Source organism: Echiichthys vipera, assembly GCF_963691815.1.
Source record: "Echiichthys vipera genome assembly, chromosome: X".
In the NCBI taxonomy this organism is placed as follows: Eukaryota; Metazoa; Chordata; class Actinopteri; order Perciformes; family Trachinidae; genus Echiichthys; species Echiichthys vipera.
The window spans coordinates 27392497-27408148 of record NC_139825.1 but is presented as its reverse complement, the minus strand read 5'-3'; the positions used below and the strand labels follow the sequence as shown (position 1 = coordinate 27408148).

At 39.0% G+C, this 15652-nt stretch overlaps 1 protein-coding gene across 1 annotated transcript in view; it reads right to left on the bottom strand.

The window, feature by feature from the left end:
- The window catches only part of rad18 (RAD18 E3 ubiquitin protein ligase), a gene marked incomplete at its 5' end in the record, with an annotated part of 42021 nt that overhangs the window by 10157 nt on the left and 16212 nt on the right, over positions 1–15652 (bottom strand). Inside the window, 2 exons of the mRNA XM_083939582.1 lie at positions 3758–3802; positions 13636–13759. Coding sequence (XP_083795708.1) covers positions 3758–3802; positions 13636–13759 — 169 coding nt within the window. The remainder of the gene's footprint in view (positions 1–3757; positions 3803–13635; positions 13760–15652) is intronic.

Genomic DNA, 15652 nt, shown 5'->3' with positions numbered 1-15652 from the left:
GCGTTTTTACAGGAAACACACCTTTCAGATATGGAACATGCTAAATTAAAACGATTGGGCTTCAAAAATCAGTACTCATCTTCTTATTCTGATGGACATAGGAGGGGGGTGGCTACATTGATTTCCAACAACTCCAATTTCAAACCCATCTTTTAAAAAAAAGGAACCAGGGGGAGATTTATTTACGTGAGGGGAAATTTAGAGGGATCACTGGTTAGTCTATTGAATATTTATGTTCCCCCTCATTCTGACGGAAGTTTTTTAAACAGATATTTGATTTGATAACGGCGGAGACCCAAACTTGACTCCTCAAATACACATATAGCCGAACCCAAAGCGATAAACAAAAAAATAAATCTGGCCATGAAAGAAATCGGGATAATTGATATCCGGAGAAAATTAAATCCTCAAGAGAGACTACACATTCTTTTCTAATCCACATTTGGCATATTTGAGGATTGATTATTTTCTTACTTTTGCTAAAAATCTTTACAGGGTTGGTGGCTGCGACCTGGGGAGCATGGACCTTTTAGACCATAGATGGTATCTTAGACCTTTTCTTAACTTTGGGTCACGTGTGGAATCCGTCAAAATGGTTATTTAGCCAAAATTGCTGTATCTATTTCAGTCCCTTCCACTAGATATACCTGACCAACAATTTCAGGAGTGGGACAAGCACATTTCGAGGTTCATTTGGCAGGGACAGCGGCCAAGAATCAGAAATCTGAGTTTACAATTGGTCAAAAACAAGGGTGGGATCACTCTCCCATGCTTAAAAGATTACTATACTGCTGCTCAATTGAGGCCATTAATATAGTGGTGCAACCCAAGATACTGCCCTAGATGGAAGGAGAATGAAAGTGCTATATCAGAAGAATCTCCAATCCAGGCTGCAATTGGGGACAGGGGCTTGATGAATAATTTAAAAGAATTGGGTAACCCATGGATATGTGTATCACTTAAGATGTGGAACAAGGTAGTAGCTCAAAACCACTTGAAAAAAGAGGTAAAGGTCTTGAGATGGTGTGCATTTGATCCAGATTTTTTGCCTAAAAAATGGGATGCAAGATTTTAGAGATGGGGTTCGCAAGATTTAACATTATACTGCACATTTTTACATAAGGGGATTATGAATAGCTTCCAAAATCTGAAGAGGCAGTTTGGCTTGGACAAGGATGATTTTTACAGATACCTGCAGGTCCTGCATTATATTAACCAAATGCAGAAGGGGGGTACACAAGCAGTCTGGGACAGTATTCTGCTGAAAGTGTTTATTGAGGCTTATCGTGCTGGAACAAATCAGAAACTCATCTCCAGAATCTACAAGGGGTTAAAACAAAAATGTGGTTGACTGTATTTAAAACAAAAATGGGAACAGGAAGGAAACCTTGTTATGAAGGAAGAAGATTGGGATAACTTCTGTGAGATACAATGGAAAACGTCAAGCATGACTATATGGCGAGAATTTTGCTGGGAAAACCTTATACTGTTTTTCATCACTCCAGCTCAAAGAAGGCGATACACAAATTCTTCTGCATGCTGGCGACAGTGTGGGTGCCTCAAAGCCATTTTCACATATTCTGGTCCTGTGCATTAATGATCCCGTTTTGGCAGGAGGTGTATAAAGTTTTGCAAAGTGTTTTTCAGACAGACTTTCAATTTAGATTTGAGTCTTTATATTTGGGTGCCATAACATCAGAAAATGCTTCTGCCAATGTCAAATACTTATTTCAGAGCATGAGTGCTGCAAGCAAAAAAGCTATTACTAGAAGGTGGTTAAAACCAGGAAAACCCACTGTGGAAGAATGGATTGACATAATTTATGATATTTTTAAGATGGAAAGGATTACCTTTGCTTTGAGACTGCAACAGGGAATTTTTTTGAGAAAATGGGAAAGATGGTTAAAGTACATCACACCAATAAGACCATCATTTGTCTAAAGGGTATTTTTGTGTCCTTTTTTAAAATTCTATTTTTATGTTATCCTCCCTCTGTAGAGGGCTTTGTATGTCACTAAGGTTTACCCCAACTGGTTAGTTTATTAGTTCTGGTTCTTATTCTATTCTACTATAATTAAGAAAAAAGGTTTATGTATAATAACTGGATGGGTGAATGACCAATGGGTCTGTACATGCCCTTGTACTGTTTACTATGTCAGGAATACCTACAGTTGTACATTGAAGTATGATATATATTATCATTGACTGTATGGACCTGGAGAATAAATTAAAAAAAAAATTGGGCTGATTCAGTGCTGTGCAGCATTTTAAAACCGGATTGGAAAACTTCTAGAATATTGTGTTTTTCCAGAAAGGCCATTAATTGACTGTGCACGATCTTCTCCAGGGTTTTTGAGAGAAAGGGCAGTTTGGAAATCGTCCTGAAATTAGCAAGAACTGCAGGATCAAGAGCAGGTTTTTACCACTGCATGTTTAAAAATTTCAGGGATAACACCTGAGGACAGACTGCTATTAATGACTGTAATAGCAAATGGTCCTACAGTCGGGAAAACCTCTATAAATAGTCGAGGAGGGACAGCATCGTTTGGAGAGCCTCAGGGCTTCGAATGAGCAACAATCTCTTGCATAAAGGAAAGAGTAACAGGCTCAAACTGGTCAAAGACAGCTGAGCAGGGGACTGAGATTGAAGGATAATGAGCAAAACGTGGGACTTCAATAAAAAGAGAAGGAAGTTTTCACACACAGCAGTGGTCGCCTCCATACAGACAGTCTGCGGGACATTAAGAACTGTATCAGACGAGGCTTGTGACAGTTTGACAGGATAATATCTGTGAAATGTTTTCTTGGTTAGAAACGGGCAAACCATATGATAGGATAAGGTGGAGTGTGTGACCGTGTTCTTGTGTGGGTCTAGATACAGATTGCACAATATATAAATAATCAATGAGGTTTAAAAAGCCCTTTGCCATTGGCTTATCAGGACAACACACATGAACATTAAAATCCCTAACAATATGAACACAGTCATATTTGGGCATGATTTCAGCCAGAAAAACAGAAGTCATTTAAAAAGTCCTTATTGTACTTGGGTGGCCGATAGACTACAGCACACAACACTGTATGAGAGTCACCCAGTTCAAATAAGCTTACGCCGAGGAGGTGGAGCCGGGGCTGAGTTGGGACCCTTGCAAGGAGCGTCCACCACCATCCAATTTTACTATATCTTCAGCAGAAAGTCGAAGATCCAGCAGTGTCTGGCGATCATAAACCAGTCGAGAGTCGACATCCAGAGCAAGAAGTGACAAACAGCATAAACACACATATCACTGGCAATGACAGACGGCAGGCCACACACCGGCGCCATCTTGTCACAGGTCTCACCCCAGTAAGAAAAATGATCAAGAAAAAGAAATAGGATTAAATAGAAAGCAGAAAGCAGCCCTCCAACTAATATAAATTCTCAAAATTCATCCCCCTTTTCACTGCTATAATTGCATTGAAATATGACCGCTGCTACCCCTGGAAATTAGATTTATTGCTGACATAACTGACGATTAGGTGAAATAACATTTCCTGGGATGTTAAGTTACTCCAGTCATAAATGAGCTCTGGGACAATAACAAGTCAATTTCCCAAACTCAAGGAAAAGCATTATCTTACATTTATACATAGGAGACTAGGGACAACCTTGCCAACCTTAAGCTGTGAAGTTAAAACAGGCAGTAGTGCAGGTTTAGCTGCTCTTCTTTTTGAATTGACAAAAAGAAAATGACAAAATGACAGCATAATCACTTACTCAGGGTTTCCGGCAGGCTCTGGAGCGAAGATGTCCGAAATAGAACTGTAGTGGGAGAAAGAAGGAGGGGAGAGAAAGTAAAGAAGAACATGTCATTTACAAAGTTTAACATGTAATGGTTATATTATGGCCGCTGTGTCTGCTCTTCGTGTGTCTTGGCTCTTTAACAGTCTTTGCCTGAAAACTTCAAATTTTGGACATCAGATTTTGTGGCTCTGGGTATATTTGGGCTTTGACTAATGCCTGGATTAAGACAAAGATTTAAGATCACAAACCTGAACAAGTGACCAACAGTAAACCTGCAAGCTTTCTTAGCCTAGCTTACATATATATATATATATATATATATATATATATATATATATATATATATATATACACACAGTACAGACCAAAAGTTTGGACACACCTTCTCATTCAAAGAGTTTCATTTCTTTTCTTTTCATGGCTATTGACATTGCAGATTTACAGTGAAGGCATCAAAACTATGAAATTAACACATGTGGAAATATGTACTTAACAAAAAAGTTTAAAACAACTGAAAATATGCCTGATATTCTAGTTTCTTCACAGTAGCCACCTTTTGCTCGGATTACTGCTTTGCACACACTTTGCATTCTCTTGATGAGCTTCAAGAGGTCGTCACCTGAAATGGTTTTCACTTCACAGACGTGCCCTGTCAGGTTCAATAAGTGGGATTTCTTGCCTTATAAATGGGGTTGGGACCATCAGTTGTGTTGTGCAGAAGTCAGGTGGGTACACAGCTGATAGTCCCACTGAATAGACTGTTAGAATTTGTATTATGGCAAGAAAAAAGCAGATAAGTAAAGAAAAACAAGTGGCCGTCATTAATTTAAGAAATGAAGGTCAGTCAGTCCGAAAAATTGGGAAAACTTTGAAAGTGTCCCCAAGTGCCGTCGCAAAAACCACCAAGCGCTACAAAGAAACTGGCTCACAAGAGGACCGCCCCAGGAAAGGAAGACCAAGAAACACCTCTTCTGCGGAGGATAAGTTCATCCAAGTCCCCAGTCTCAGAAATGGCAGGTTAACAGCAGCTCAGATTAAAGAGCAGGTCAATGCCACACGGAGTTCTAGCAGCAGACACATCTCTAGAACAACTGTTAAGAGGAGACTGTGTGAATCAGGCCTTCATGGTAGAATAGCTGCTAGGAAACCACTGCTAAGGACAGGCAACAAGAACAGACTTGTTTGGGCTAAAGAACACAAGGAATGGACATTAGACCAGTGGAAATCTGTGCTTTAGTCTGAAGAGTCCAAATTTGAGATCTTTGCTTCCAACCACCGTGTCTTTGTGCGACGCAGAAAAGGTGAACGAATGGACTCTACATGCCTGGTTCCCACCGTGAAGCATGGAGGAGGAGGAGTGATGGCTTGGGGGTATTTTGCTGGTGACACTGTTGGGGATTTATTCAAAATTGAAGGCATACTGAACCAGCATGGCTACCACAGCATCTTGCAGCGGCATGCTATTCCATCCGGTTTGCGTTTAGTTGGACCATCATTTATTTTTCAACAGGACAATGACCCCAAACACCTCCAGGCTGTGTAAGGGCTATTTGATCAAGAAGGAGAGTGATGGGGTGCTGCGCCAGATGACCTGGCCTCCACAGTCACTGGACCTGAACCCAATTGAGATGGTTTGGGCTGAGCTGGACCGCAGAGTGAAGGCAAAAGGGCCAACAAGTGCTAAGCATCTCTGGGAACTCCTTCAAGACTGTTGGAAGACCATTTCAGGTGACGACCTCTTGAAGCTCATCAAGAGAATGCAGAGTGTGTGCGGAGCATTAATCAGGGCAAAAGGTGGCTACTTTGAAGAACCTAAAATATAAGACATATTTTCAGTTGTTTCACCCTTTTTTGTTAAGTACATATTTCCACATGTGAATCTACAATTTGCATAGTCATGAACATAAAGAAAACTCATTGAATGAGAAGGTGTGTTCAAACTTTTGTTCTCTTCTGTGTATATATATATATATATATATATATATATATATATATATATATATATATATATATATATATATATTCCAATTAGGGAAGAGGAAGTCGAGGATATAGTGCCGAATTTCAGACTTGAATCAATACTCTTGCATGAATGACTGAATAATCAGTAGGGGGGGGGGGATAGGATATGTGGGATGCACACACATATGCACACAAAGATATGCAAGTAGCCCTACAGTGCACCAGACACACTCATTGCCTCCAAGACTCGTCTGGTCTTAACTTATTTGGCCATGTTTAGCTCCAACAACACATTTATTTCGTTTTTTTGTAGTGAAATGAGAAGGTATTGTATTAATAACTGACAAAAGTTAAACTAAAAGCGTCCCGCATCGCACAGTTCTCCATGCCCTTACAGTTCCCACATAACGGTGCAAAACCACTCACGTTTGCAACTTGGCCTAAGGTGGCAAAATAATTCTAAATGTAGTGAACATTAAGTTTATTCACATAGTCATGTTGATAAAAAAAATACAGAATTATTTGAAATCATCTTAAATGTCAGCTGAAATGAATGTCTTTCTTGAAGCATCATACAGCTGTTACAATTTGGGTCCTTGTATTGTAGTAGACAACGATGTGGCTAAAAACTCACAGCCACACTGGTACTGGGGTTTTCACAACACTTGTCGGTTCTTAATAACATACAGATCAACCTTATCAAGCCTGGTTGCTTCAGCCTCCTTGTAGCGGCTCCCATAGGTCTTAACAAAAAAAGTAACATGAATAAAGGTGATTTTTTAAATTTAATTTTAAGTTATGTATTGTTTTATTTTTGTTTATTTTGTTGCACAGTTATATTTGGGAGTTCAAGATGATACCTAAACATTTAATTTTCTAAAAGTTTTTATAATTTGTCAACTAAAATATGCTTCACATCTACGTCTATAGCTCTCGCCTTTACTTGCAGGCAGCTTCTTGAGTGTGCGACCCCCGCGGTAAGCTAACCATGAATAAAAAAGAAAAAAAAGAAAATAGAGAGTTTAATTCTGCATGGACTGATTTATATGCCTTCACTGCCAACGACACTGGCTTACCTGTGTGCTTGATAAGTGGCGAAAAATTAGCACACAACAAAAAATGTAACGTTGAAAGACCTTTTTCAAAACAAGCACGCAGCATTTGCTGAAAAGTGAAGATGAACGAAAGAGAGGGATTTCTGAACTGCTAGGAAAAGCTGAGCAGAGCAAACATCCTTTCAAGAAGTGGATACCAGAACATGAAAAAGTATTAATTTGGAGTCCTGTCCATCTTTGGCTCAACATACTTATGCGAACAAGTTTTCTCGAACATGAACTTCATAAAGTGCAAACATCTCGCTTGGCTCACAGATGAGAGCCTACAGTCCTGGGTGAAGTTCAAAGTCACATCTTACAACCCAGATGTAGGGAAGATCAGCAACAAGATTCAGAAACAGAAGTCACATTAAACAGGTGAGAACACTAGCATTAAATAAATTATTATTTTTCAGGAAGAAAAAAAACTTTATTTTTGACCTGAAGCTGATTTTTTCATGTGCAGGTTCAGTTATTGCTGGCCAAGAAAGAAATCCCAAGGCGATGAGAGCACACTGAAATGGACTTGTTACAAACGTTCCTAATTTTATGTTTACTTTTTTTTAAAGCTATATGTTTTATTTATATTGAAGTGGGGTGTTTTTTACTTTACAAATATGTTAAAGACTCAAAAAGGGCTGCAAAGTTCAGTGTTTGATTTAGCTGGAGCCATATCCCATTCCTCATAAGACAGTTGGGCCACCAAGTAGTTTTCCCACTGTTCCCGAAAGTGTGAAATAGAGAGGTTGCAGCTATTCATGATATGGGAATAAATAAATGATATTCTGCTCTCATTCAGCATATTGACCCTTAATAGGGAAATATCTCTATGTATCGCAAAAAATGGTTATTGGTCAGACCGAATTTTCTGGACAGTTGTTCAAAGCCAGCAAAAGTATTTTTAACATATAGGTCTTCAATACTATGAATGCCCTTGTTATACCAAATTTTGAAGCCATTGTCCATTAAGGATAGTTGAAAAAAATGATTACGTATTATTGGTAAGTGAATAGAATCACTCTGAATACCCAGACATTTCTTAAACTGATTTACGGCACGTAGTGATTGAGTTACAATTATGTTGTTTTTAATATTATTAATTAGTGATGGTAGGGGTGCGCAGAGTCAAGCAGGGAGTGAATGTGGGCTACTTGTAACCTATTTAATCTGGACCCATGCAGGGATCCTATCATTCGATTTTTTTAACCACAGAGAGATGGCATTAAAGTTCGCAGCCCAATAATACATGCGCAAATTTGGAAATGAAAGCCCACCTACACCCTTTGGTCTCTCCATAAATTATTTTCTTATGCGAGCTGACTTATTATTCCATATAAAGGAAGAAATCATTCGACTAAATGCCTTGAAAAAAGATTGTGGCATATAAACGGGCAACGCCTGAAATAAATATAGAAACTTTGGTACAATTTTCATCTTTACAGAATTTGTTCTCCCGATGACATATAGTGACAAAACAGACCATCTTTTAATATTTTGTTTGCACTGTTCCAGAGGAGGAGTGAGGTTACTTTTAAAAAGACTGTAATAGGATTTGGGGACTTTTACACCTAGATATGTAAAGGACTCATAGGATAACTTAAATGGCAGATTGGGATATTCTCTGGCATTGCTTCTAACTGGGAAATATTCGCTTTTATCTAGATTTAGCTTATACCCACATATGTTTCCAAATTCTAGAGATTCTAAGGATTTCAGGGAAAGTTGTGATGGGGTTGGTGACGTAAAGTAACAAGTCGTCTGCGTAAAGCGAGACGTGTGAGTTAGGCCACCACGTGAGATACCTTGTATACTATTATTGCATCTAAGAGCTATGGCAAGTGACTCTACAGCTAAAACGTAAAGCAACTGAGACACTGGATCCCCTTGTTTCTTCCCTCTGTGAAGAGGACAATACTCAGATGAGATACCGTTGGTATAAACTGAGGCAGTTGGATCAGAGTAAATTAGTTTGATAAAGTGAGTAAAATTAGGGCCAAAACCAAATCTGCCAAGTGTATGAAAAAGATATTCCCACTCACCCCGATCAAATGCCTTTTCGGCATCAAGCGAAATTACTGCTTCTGGGGATGGAGTGCTAGATTCAGTATAGATGACATTAAATAATCGTCTCAGATTAAAATAGGATTGACCCTGGATAAACCCAGTATGGTCCTCCGAAATGATATGAGGAAGAATTTTCTCGAGCCGGAGTGCAATGGCCTTTGAGAACACCTTACCGTCGCAGCTTGTTAAGCTGATCGGTTGTAGGATGAGCAATCTCGAGGGTCCTTATTCTTCTTTAACAACAGTGCAATAGATGCCTGGCGGAGTGTAGGCGGAAGAATGTTATTCTCCAGTGCTTCTGCATAGACTAAGAGAAGAAGAGGGGCAAGTTTATCCTTAAATTTTTTATAAAAACCAGTTGGAAACCCATCCGGGCCAGGGGATTTTCCACTCTGAAGAGACATTATTGCATTGCTAATTTCCTCTTAGAGTCAGATTCAATTGTAGGAATGTTCAGATTAGAAAATTGGTTGTGATCTGGTGTTGAATCTGAAGAGTATAGTTTGGAATAGAACTCATTAAAGCAGTTGTTAATAGCCTGGTGATCTCCGGTGAGGAGCTATCAGGTAGCGTAATCTGCGAAATAAGATGGGACGCTGCTTTTTGGCGGAGTTGACTAGCTAATAGTTTGGAAGGTTTATCCCCCTCTTCATAGAATCTACTACGGGACTTAGAGGTGAGCCTCTCCGCTTGGGTGGTAGTTAAGAAATCAATTCCAGTTTGTAAGCTTACTTTCCTCCTAATCAAATCAGGGGTCGAAGAACCAGAGTCCGTCCAGAGCCTTAATTTCTGAAGATAGCTTCTCTATATGCTTATACTTAATTTTCCTAATATAAACTGAGCGAGAAATAATCTGTCCCTGAGATACGCTTTAAGTGCCTCCTAGAGGGTTGAGGCTGAGACGCCATCAGTCCTATTTACCTGCAGAAAGAAATCTATTTGCTCTATGATGAACTTCACAAAGTCTAAATCAGCCAGCAGAAGTGTGTCAAGCTGCCATGTCCAGTTTGTCTTCGGAAGAGTTACCTTAATACTAACAGGGGCGTGATCAGAAATAATGATTGGATCATAGTTACAATCTGTAATAACACTAAGCAAAAAGGGGTAAACCAAGAAAAAAAAATCTATCCTGGAAAATGACTTGTGTACATTAGAGAAAAACGAATACTCCCTTTTGGGGGGATGTTTAAATCTCTATGAGTCTATAAATTTATGTAAGTCTATGAACGACTGGATTGTTTGCACACAATTAGACAGTCTTGGTACAGACTGAGAAGAGCGATCCCAGACAGAATCCATCGCCAGATTATGAAAGTTGTTTTTTATGAAACAAATTACAACCAAGTGAATAGATCTGATGTTAGTGACGGAACAATTTGAATATAAATATGGGAGTCACAATATAATCTTTAAAGATGTACTGTAATTGAGATACCTTGTTTCTAGCGGCCTCATTCACCCTCTACTTCCAGTCGGTCCCCTATACGTTTCCCGCAGAAATCCATACACACGCACACACGTTCCTATTACACTTCTGCCCTTACTGCAAGCCTTACTCAGAAGTTTGAAGTTCCCAATTTCTGATTACAAGTGAACACAGCATAACCGTTAGTGATGATCTCGACCGGCAAACCAACCGCCGTCGGCAGTGTTGCTAACATTGCGACGTATTTACACCTAGCATCAGTTGGTATATTCTGCAAAAAGGCAAGTAGAAGTTCTTTCATTAGTGGGTCATATCATTACTCACGATTGTTTTAACGCACTCTTTGATAGATAGGAACTTAAAAGGCAATAAAATAGTTGAAAATCTTACAGTAGTACAACTTTAATGGACACCGAAAATAAAAATCCCAATTTAAAAGGATGTATAATGTCAGACTTTATTTGTTGTTGTTCCAAGTGAAGCCATGCAATAATAATTTGAGTGCCGCTGTATTGTTTCTCTAGGTCTGCTGGTTCTCCTAATGTGTTTTTTTTACCAGCTACATGGGAGATTTTAGGAACAGGAATGATCAACAACCTTCTGATACGATATTTCATTAATGTGCAGGTACATTTTTTAGACCATGGTTAATTTTTTCTCACTATGTAGTTCAGCTAAACAATAATTTTGCTTACATTCTATATCATACTTAAAATGTTTAATCTTTCTAAGTATTAAGTTGTGGGACATTTTTTACGAGTAGTCAGAGCAGGGGTCACCAACACAGTGCCAGGTCGCCCGCTAGGACCATATGAGGCGCCTGCAGGCCTGTTCCAAAATAGCACAACTGACCACCAATGAACTGCGTCTAAAAAAATGATTTTAAAATAAATTATTTTTTAATCACACTTGCATTTATATGTATATGAAAATGACAAGATCTTTAAAATAAAATAATATAAAATATTTGTATTATACATGAAAATTTAGATAATTTAGTTGAACTCAGACCTATTCTAGTTCAAAGGTGCGTGCGGGAACAGCAATGATGGGGAGCTGAATGCACATTCTTAACCCAAACAACATGGCAGAAAAAAGGAAGAGAACTTTTTTTTAAAGTGAATGGGAGGAAGAATTATTTTTTACAAGTGTGAAAGAAAACTGCGTTTGACTCATTTTCGTGGCGACGGAAAAGCGGCACAATGTGGAGAGACACTTTGCTACACACAAAAGCTACCATGCTAACTACCCCGCAGCAAAAGCCTGGGAGCTAAAGCCAGCTTTGGTAAACAGCAGTCTTTTTTCACGAAGCCGGCAAAGAACTCCCAAAAAGCAACCGAAGCCTCGTTTAGAGCTGCACATCTTCTGATAAAGAAGAAGAAGAAGCGCTTTTCAGATGGAGACGTTTTCAAAGAAGTAATGATGATAATTGCCAACACTGTACTTAAAGACAAGAAAAGGGAACCGATCTAATCTCCACTCTCTTCGATGTCCAACTGGGGGCATCGACGATGACGAGGTGGGACCGGGATATGGCGCGGTGCAGGTGGTTTAGCATCCAGTGCGACGAGTCCGATGACAACAGCAGTACAGCGCAGCTGTCAGTCTTTATCCAGATAGTGTTTGAAGATTTCTCCACAAAAGAAGAACTCGTGGCACTACTGCCCATAAAAAAGCTAGTAGCGCTGACTACAGACGGGGTTCCTGCTATGATCGGCCGACATGCAGGTTTCATTGTGAACTGCGAGCGGCAAGGCAAAGGTAAGACTGTTGTTGACATGATAAGTGCTTTAAATGCATTTAAAGCCAAGATGAACATTTTCTCTGTGCATTTACAGAGAAAAAAATGCTGCACTTTCCCTCTGTGCAGTCGGGGCTGAAAGACAATGCTTCTGCATCTGAGGCATTGGACAAAGTTTCAGAAAAGTACTGTCAAATCATAAACAAACTTGGACAAGAGTTTGAGGATAGGTTTTGTGACCTTGATCAGCTTGAGCCATGTGTCTCATTCATCTCCAATCCTTTCATGCACATAAGAACATAACTGACATTGCTGAGCAACTAAGTGCAATGTTCAACTTGGATGCTGGACAGGTGGGGATTGAAGTTGTAACATTGCAAAATGACCTGCACCTCAAAGCCCACCAGGCTGCACCAAACTTTTGGAGCCTTGTTGACACAGAAAAGTACAGTAGTGTAAGCACAGCAGCTATGAAGGTTGCCAGCCTGTTTGGTTCAACCTATCTCTGTGAATCAGCCTTTTCTGACATGAACTTCATCAAGAACAAACACAGAACCCGCCTCACTGATGCACACCTGCAAGACTCACTCAGAGTTGCAGTGTCAAGTTACACACCAGACTACAATACACTGGTGAACAGCATGAAATGCCAGGCTTCCCACTAACAAAGAAACAGATACCAGATGGTGTCAGTTGCAAATCTGAATCAAAAATAGGATACATTGTGTTCAATTTAATAGTGTTCATGAAATGTAACAGATATCATTTTGTAAAAATGCAGCAGACTTGGCCATTAGTTCAAAATGTGATTAGATGTATTTGAAAATATGTAAGTTACATAATTGATAACTTTTTCAAACAAGGTGCAATACATAGTAAATTATTTATTAAAAGGGTTTGTCACTGGCTAGTTAAAAAGTAGTAGAGTATTCATGAAGTATAAAAGATTATTTTGTAAAAATGATCAGTGTCTTCACATAGATGAGTATCATTAATCATTAATAATCATATATAACTAAAGGCAAACTGAGCAAATTTGTTATTTCAGAAAAGTGTATCCAACTGGGTGCCCTTTCGTATGACTAAGTAACCATGAAGTAGCCCTCAGGTTCAAAAAGGTTGGTGACCCCTGAGTCAGAGGATATAGACAAACTTTGGGAGACTGCCATCCATGCAAAGCAGAATGTCTAATTTTTTCTGTGTTTTAGTCTGAAAAGCAATTAACAAAAACACAAATTTTGTTACCACAGTTATTGACATTACCATGATGGAGTTTATACGAAATGCTAATTAAAAATGAAATGAGTCACATACTATCATAATGCTGTCCTTTGAATGCCATACAAGAGGCTTGAAAATAAATTGTACATGTAAATAGTCAGCGATATACTCAAGGATTTCTGAACTGTAAGAGGCACATCAGGAAAAACTGCTCTTTCAAAAGAAATCAAAGAGAAAAAAGGTCACTTTTCTGTAGAAAGAAAAGGATCCACTTTTGACAACAAGCTTTGATGGTGCCATCAATTCTAAGGGAATCAGGATGTGTCCATTATCTGGGGCTCACCTGCTGATGGACACGTCACTATGAGCGGGGCTGGATGACAATTCCATGCTCCTGGCAGATGGCTCCTCATGATATTGCCCTTCTTCTACCTTCACTGAGCAGCTTTTTGATTCTGCAACTTGATCTGGAGGAGGAAAAAATATATATTGTGTTAGACACCCAGGGATAATCAAACAGTGGAGAAATGACTTGTCAAATTTGTTGTGCATCAAGTAATTGCCAGATTTTCAAATGTCCTCAGTGGTTAAATCATACTTATGGTCCTGTTGTTATAATCACATACTGCATATCTTGCCTCTCACATAGTAGAAAGTGGCATGGGATTTTCATGTGTGCCTGTTTTTTTGTATATGGCATACACCTTAACAACATGCAGCACCAACTATTAATTAATTAATAAATTTAGTACGTGTAAGTCCCACTCTTTGTCAGAAGGGGACAGTGGAAACCCTTATGTAAGTTGTAAACACCAACTGTACGCCATCTGATCTGCACCAAACAGCTGCCTGCCTAAATTGTTCTCAACTTGTTCCCATAACACACGAAAACAAACCAACATTGTTTACCGTTATTGACGCATCTTTGTCCACCATTGCCTGATGTGCCTAACAACGGAGTGCATTGATGCTGTCAATTTCTCGAGGATGGAACAATAAATTTATTCAGTCTCCCACAAACAACCAGCTGGGAGTTAAAACAACCCTTGTCACCTGCATCGTATAGCTCAATCTGCATATTGTTTAAAATGTTTGTTTTTTTAACAAATTTTCCGCAAAACAATAAATGGCGTTACCATGGCGATCAGTTGACCTAAAGGACAGACTTTTTAATTATGCAACAGTATCGGACGTAAACAGTACTTTTAAATGAGTAATTATTCAGATTTAAATCCAGATTCAGATCAGTTCAAAGGGAAATGCAGTTTGCTGCTTAATGAAATGAGTTTAACGCAACGCTACAGCTTATCCTTTGAGGTTAGGGTTACAAAACTGCTTATAACGCAAAGCTGAGAGTCAACCTGATGGTGCATCAGGGACAATAATATAAACATATTAAAAAATAAATAATTAACCTACAAATAGGCTACTGTATAGAATGTTGTTTGGGAAAACATGTTTTCATATTCATAATGAATGCAAAATCATTTTTCATTGTTAGACAATATCTGTAATATAGCAGAACAGTTACGATCATATTTTGACTTGGAAATTACAAAATTATAACTGATATTTTCATAAGCAAACGTGTTTTTTATTCTCTCACAAAGATTAACCAATACAGTTACAAAACTTCTCCTTGTGAGTGTGGCTCCTAAGACACATCGGTACATATGTATACGTATACATATGTGTTTTTTGTATTAGTATTAGTTGAGCATTTTGTGGGTTACTAGACATGATGACATCTCATGCATCAGGTTCATTTCAAAGACATAAGGAAAGCTATATTACTAGTACACATGTCCTTACAATGGACTTCGCAAAGCCTTAGGTTTACATTCCTGGGCAGCGGACAAACTATAACAGCTTCCAATTATGGTGTTTTTTTTGCTGGGACCAGCACTTCTAGCGCTCACTCTTTCAGCCAGTCCAAAAGGATTTCCCCAACATTTTAACCCTAGGAGGCTGAAATTTGTCACGGAGGTCAGGTGTTTGTGAGATTGTGCATGAGTATGCATGCACATGCGGTTATGGCTATGGCAAACTTGGGCTTGTTTCAGTTGGAAAGTGCATAGAGATCAAACTTCTGAGGGGCTGTTCTCACGAAACAGGATTTCCGGGATTTTCCTTGCAGTTATTCTGGGTTATGAGAATGTTTTCTGAGAACGACTGTAATATTAATGAAAGCATATGTCACATTAAAGGCTACCAGCACCCGGTGGAGTTGGTGTGTGTGAAGGTCAATATGCTGCTTTCACTTTCTTGTCTGCTCATTCATCATTCCCGATGCTGGTAGAGTGAGTCATCACACACACACACAACAGCAGTGCAGCTATTTATAGAACCTACCTCCTGTG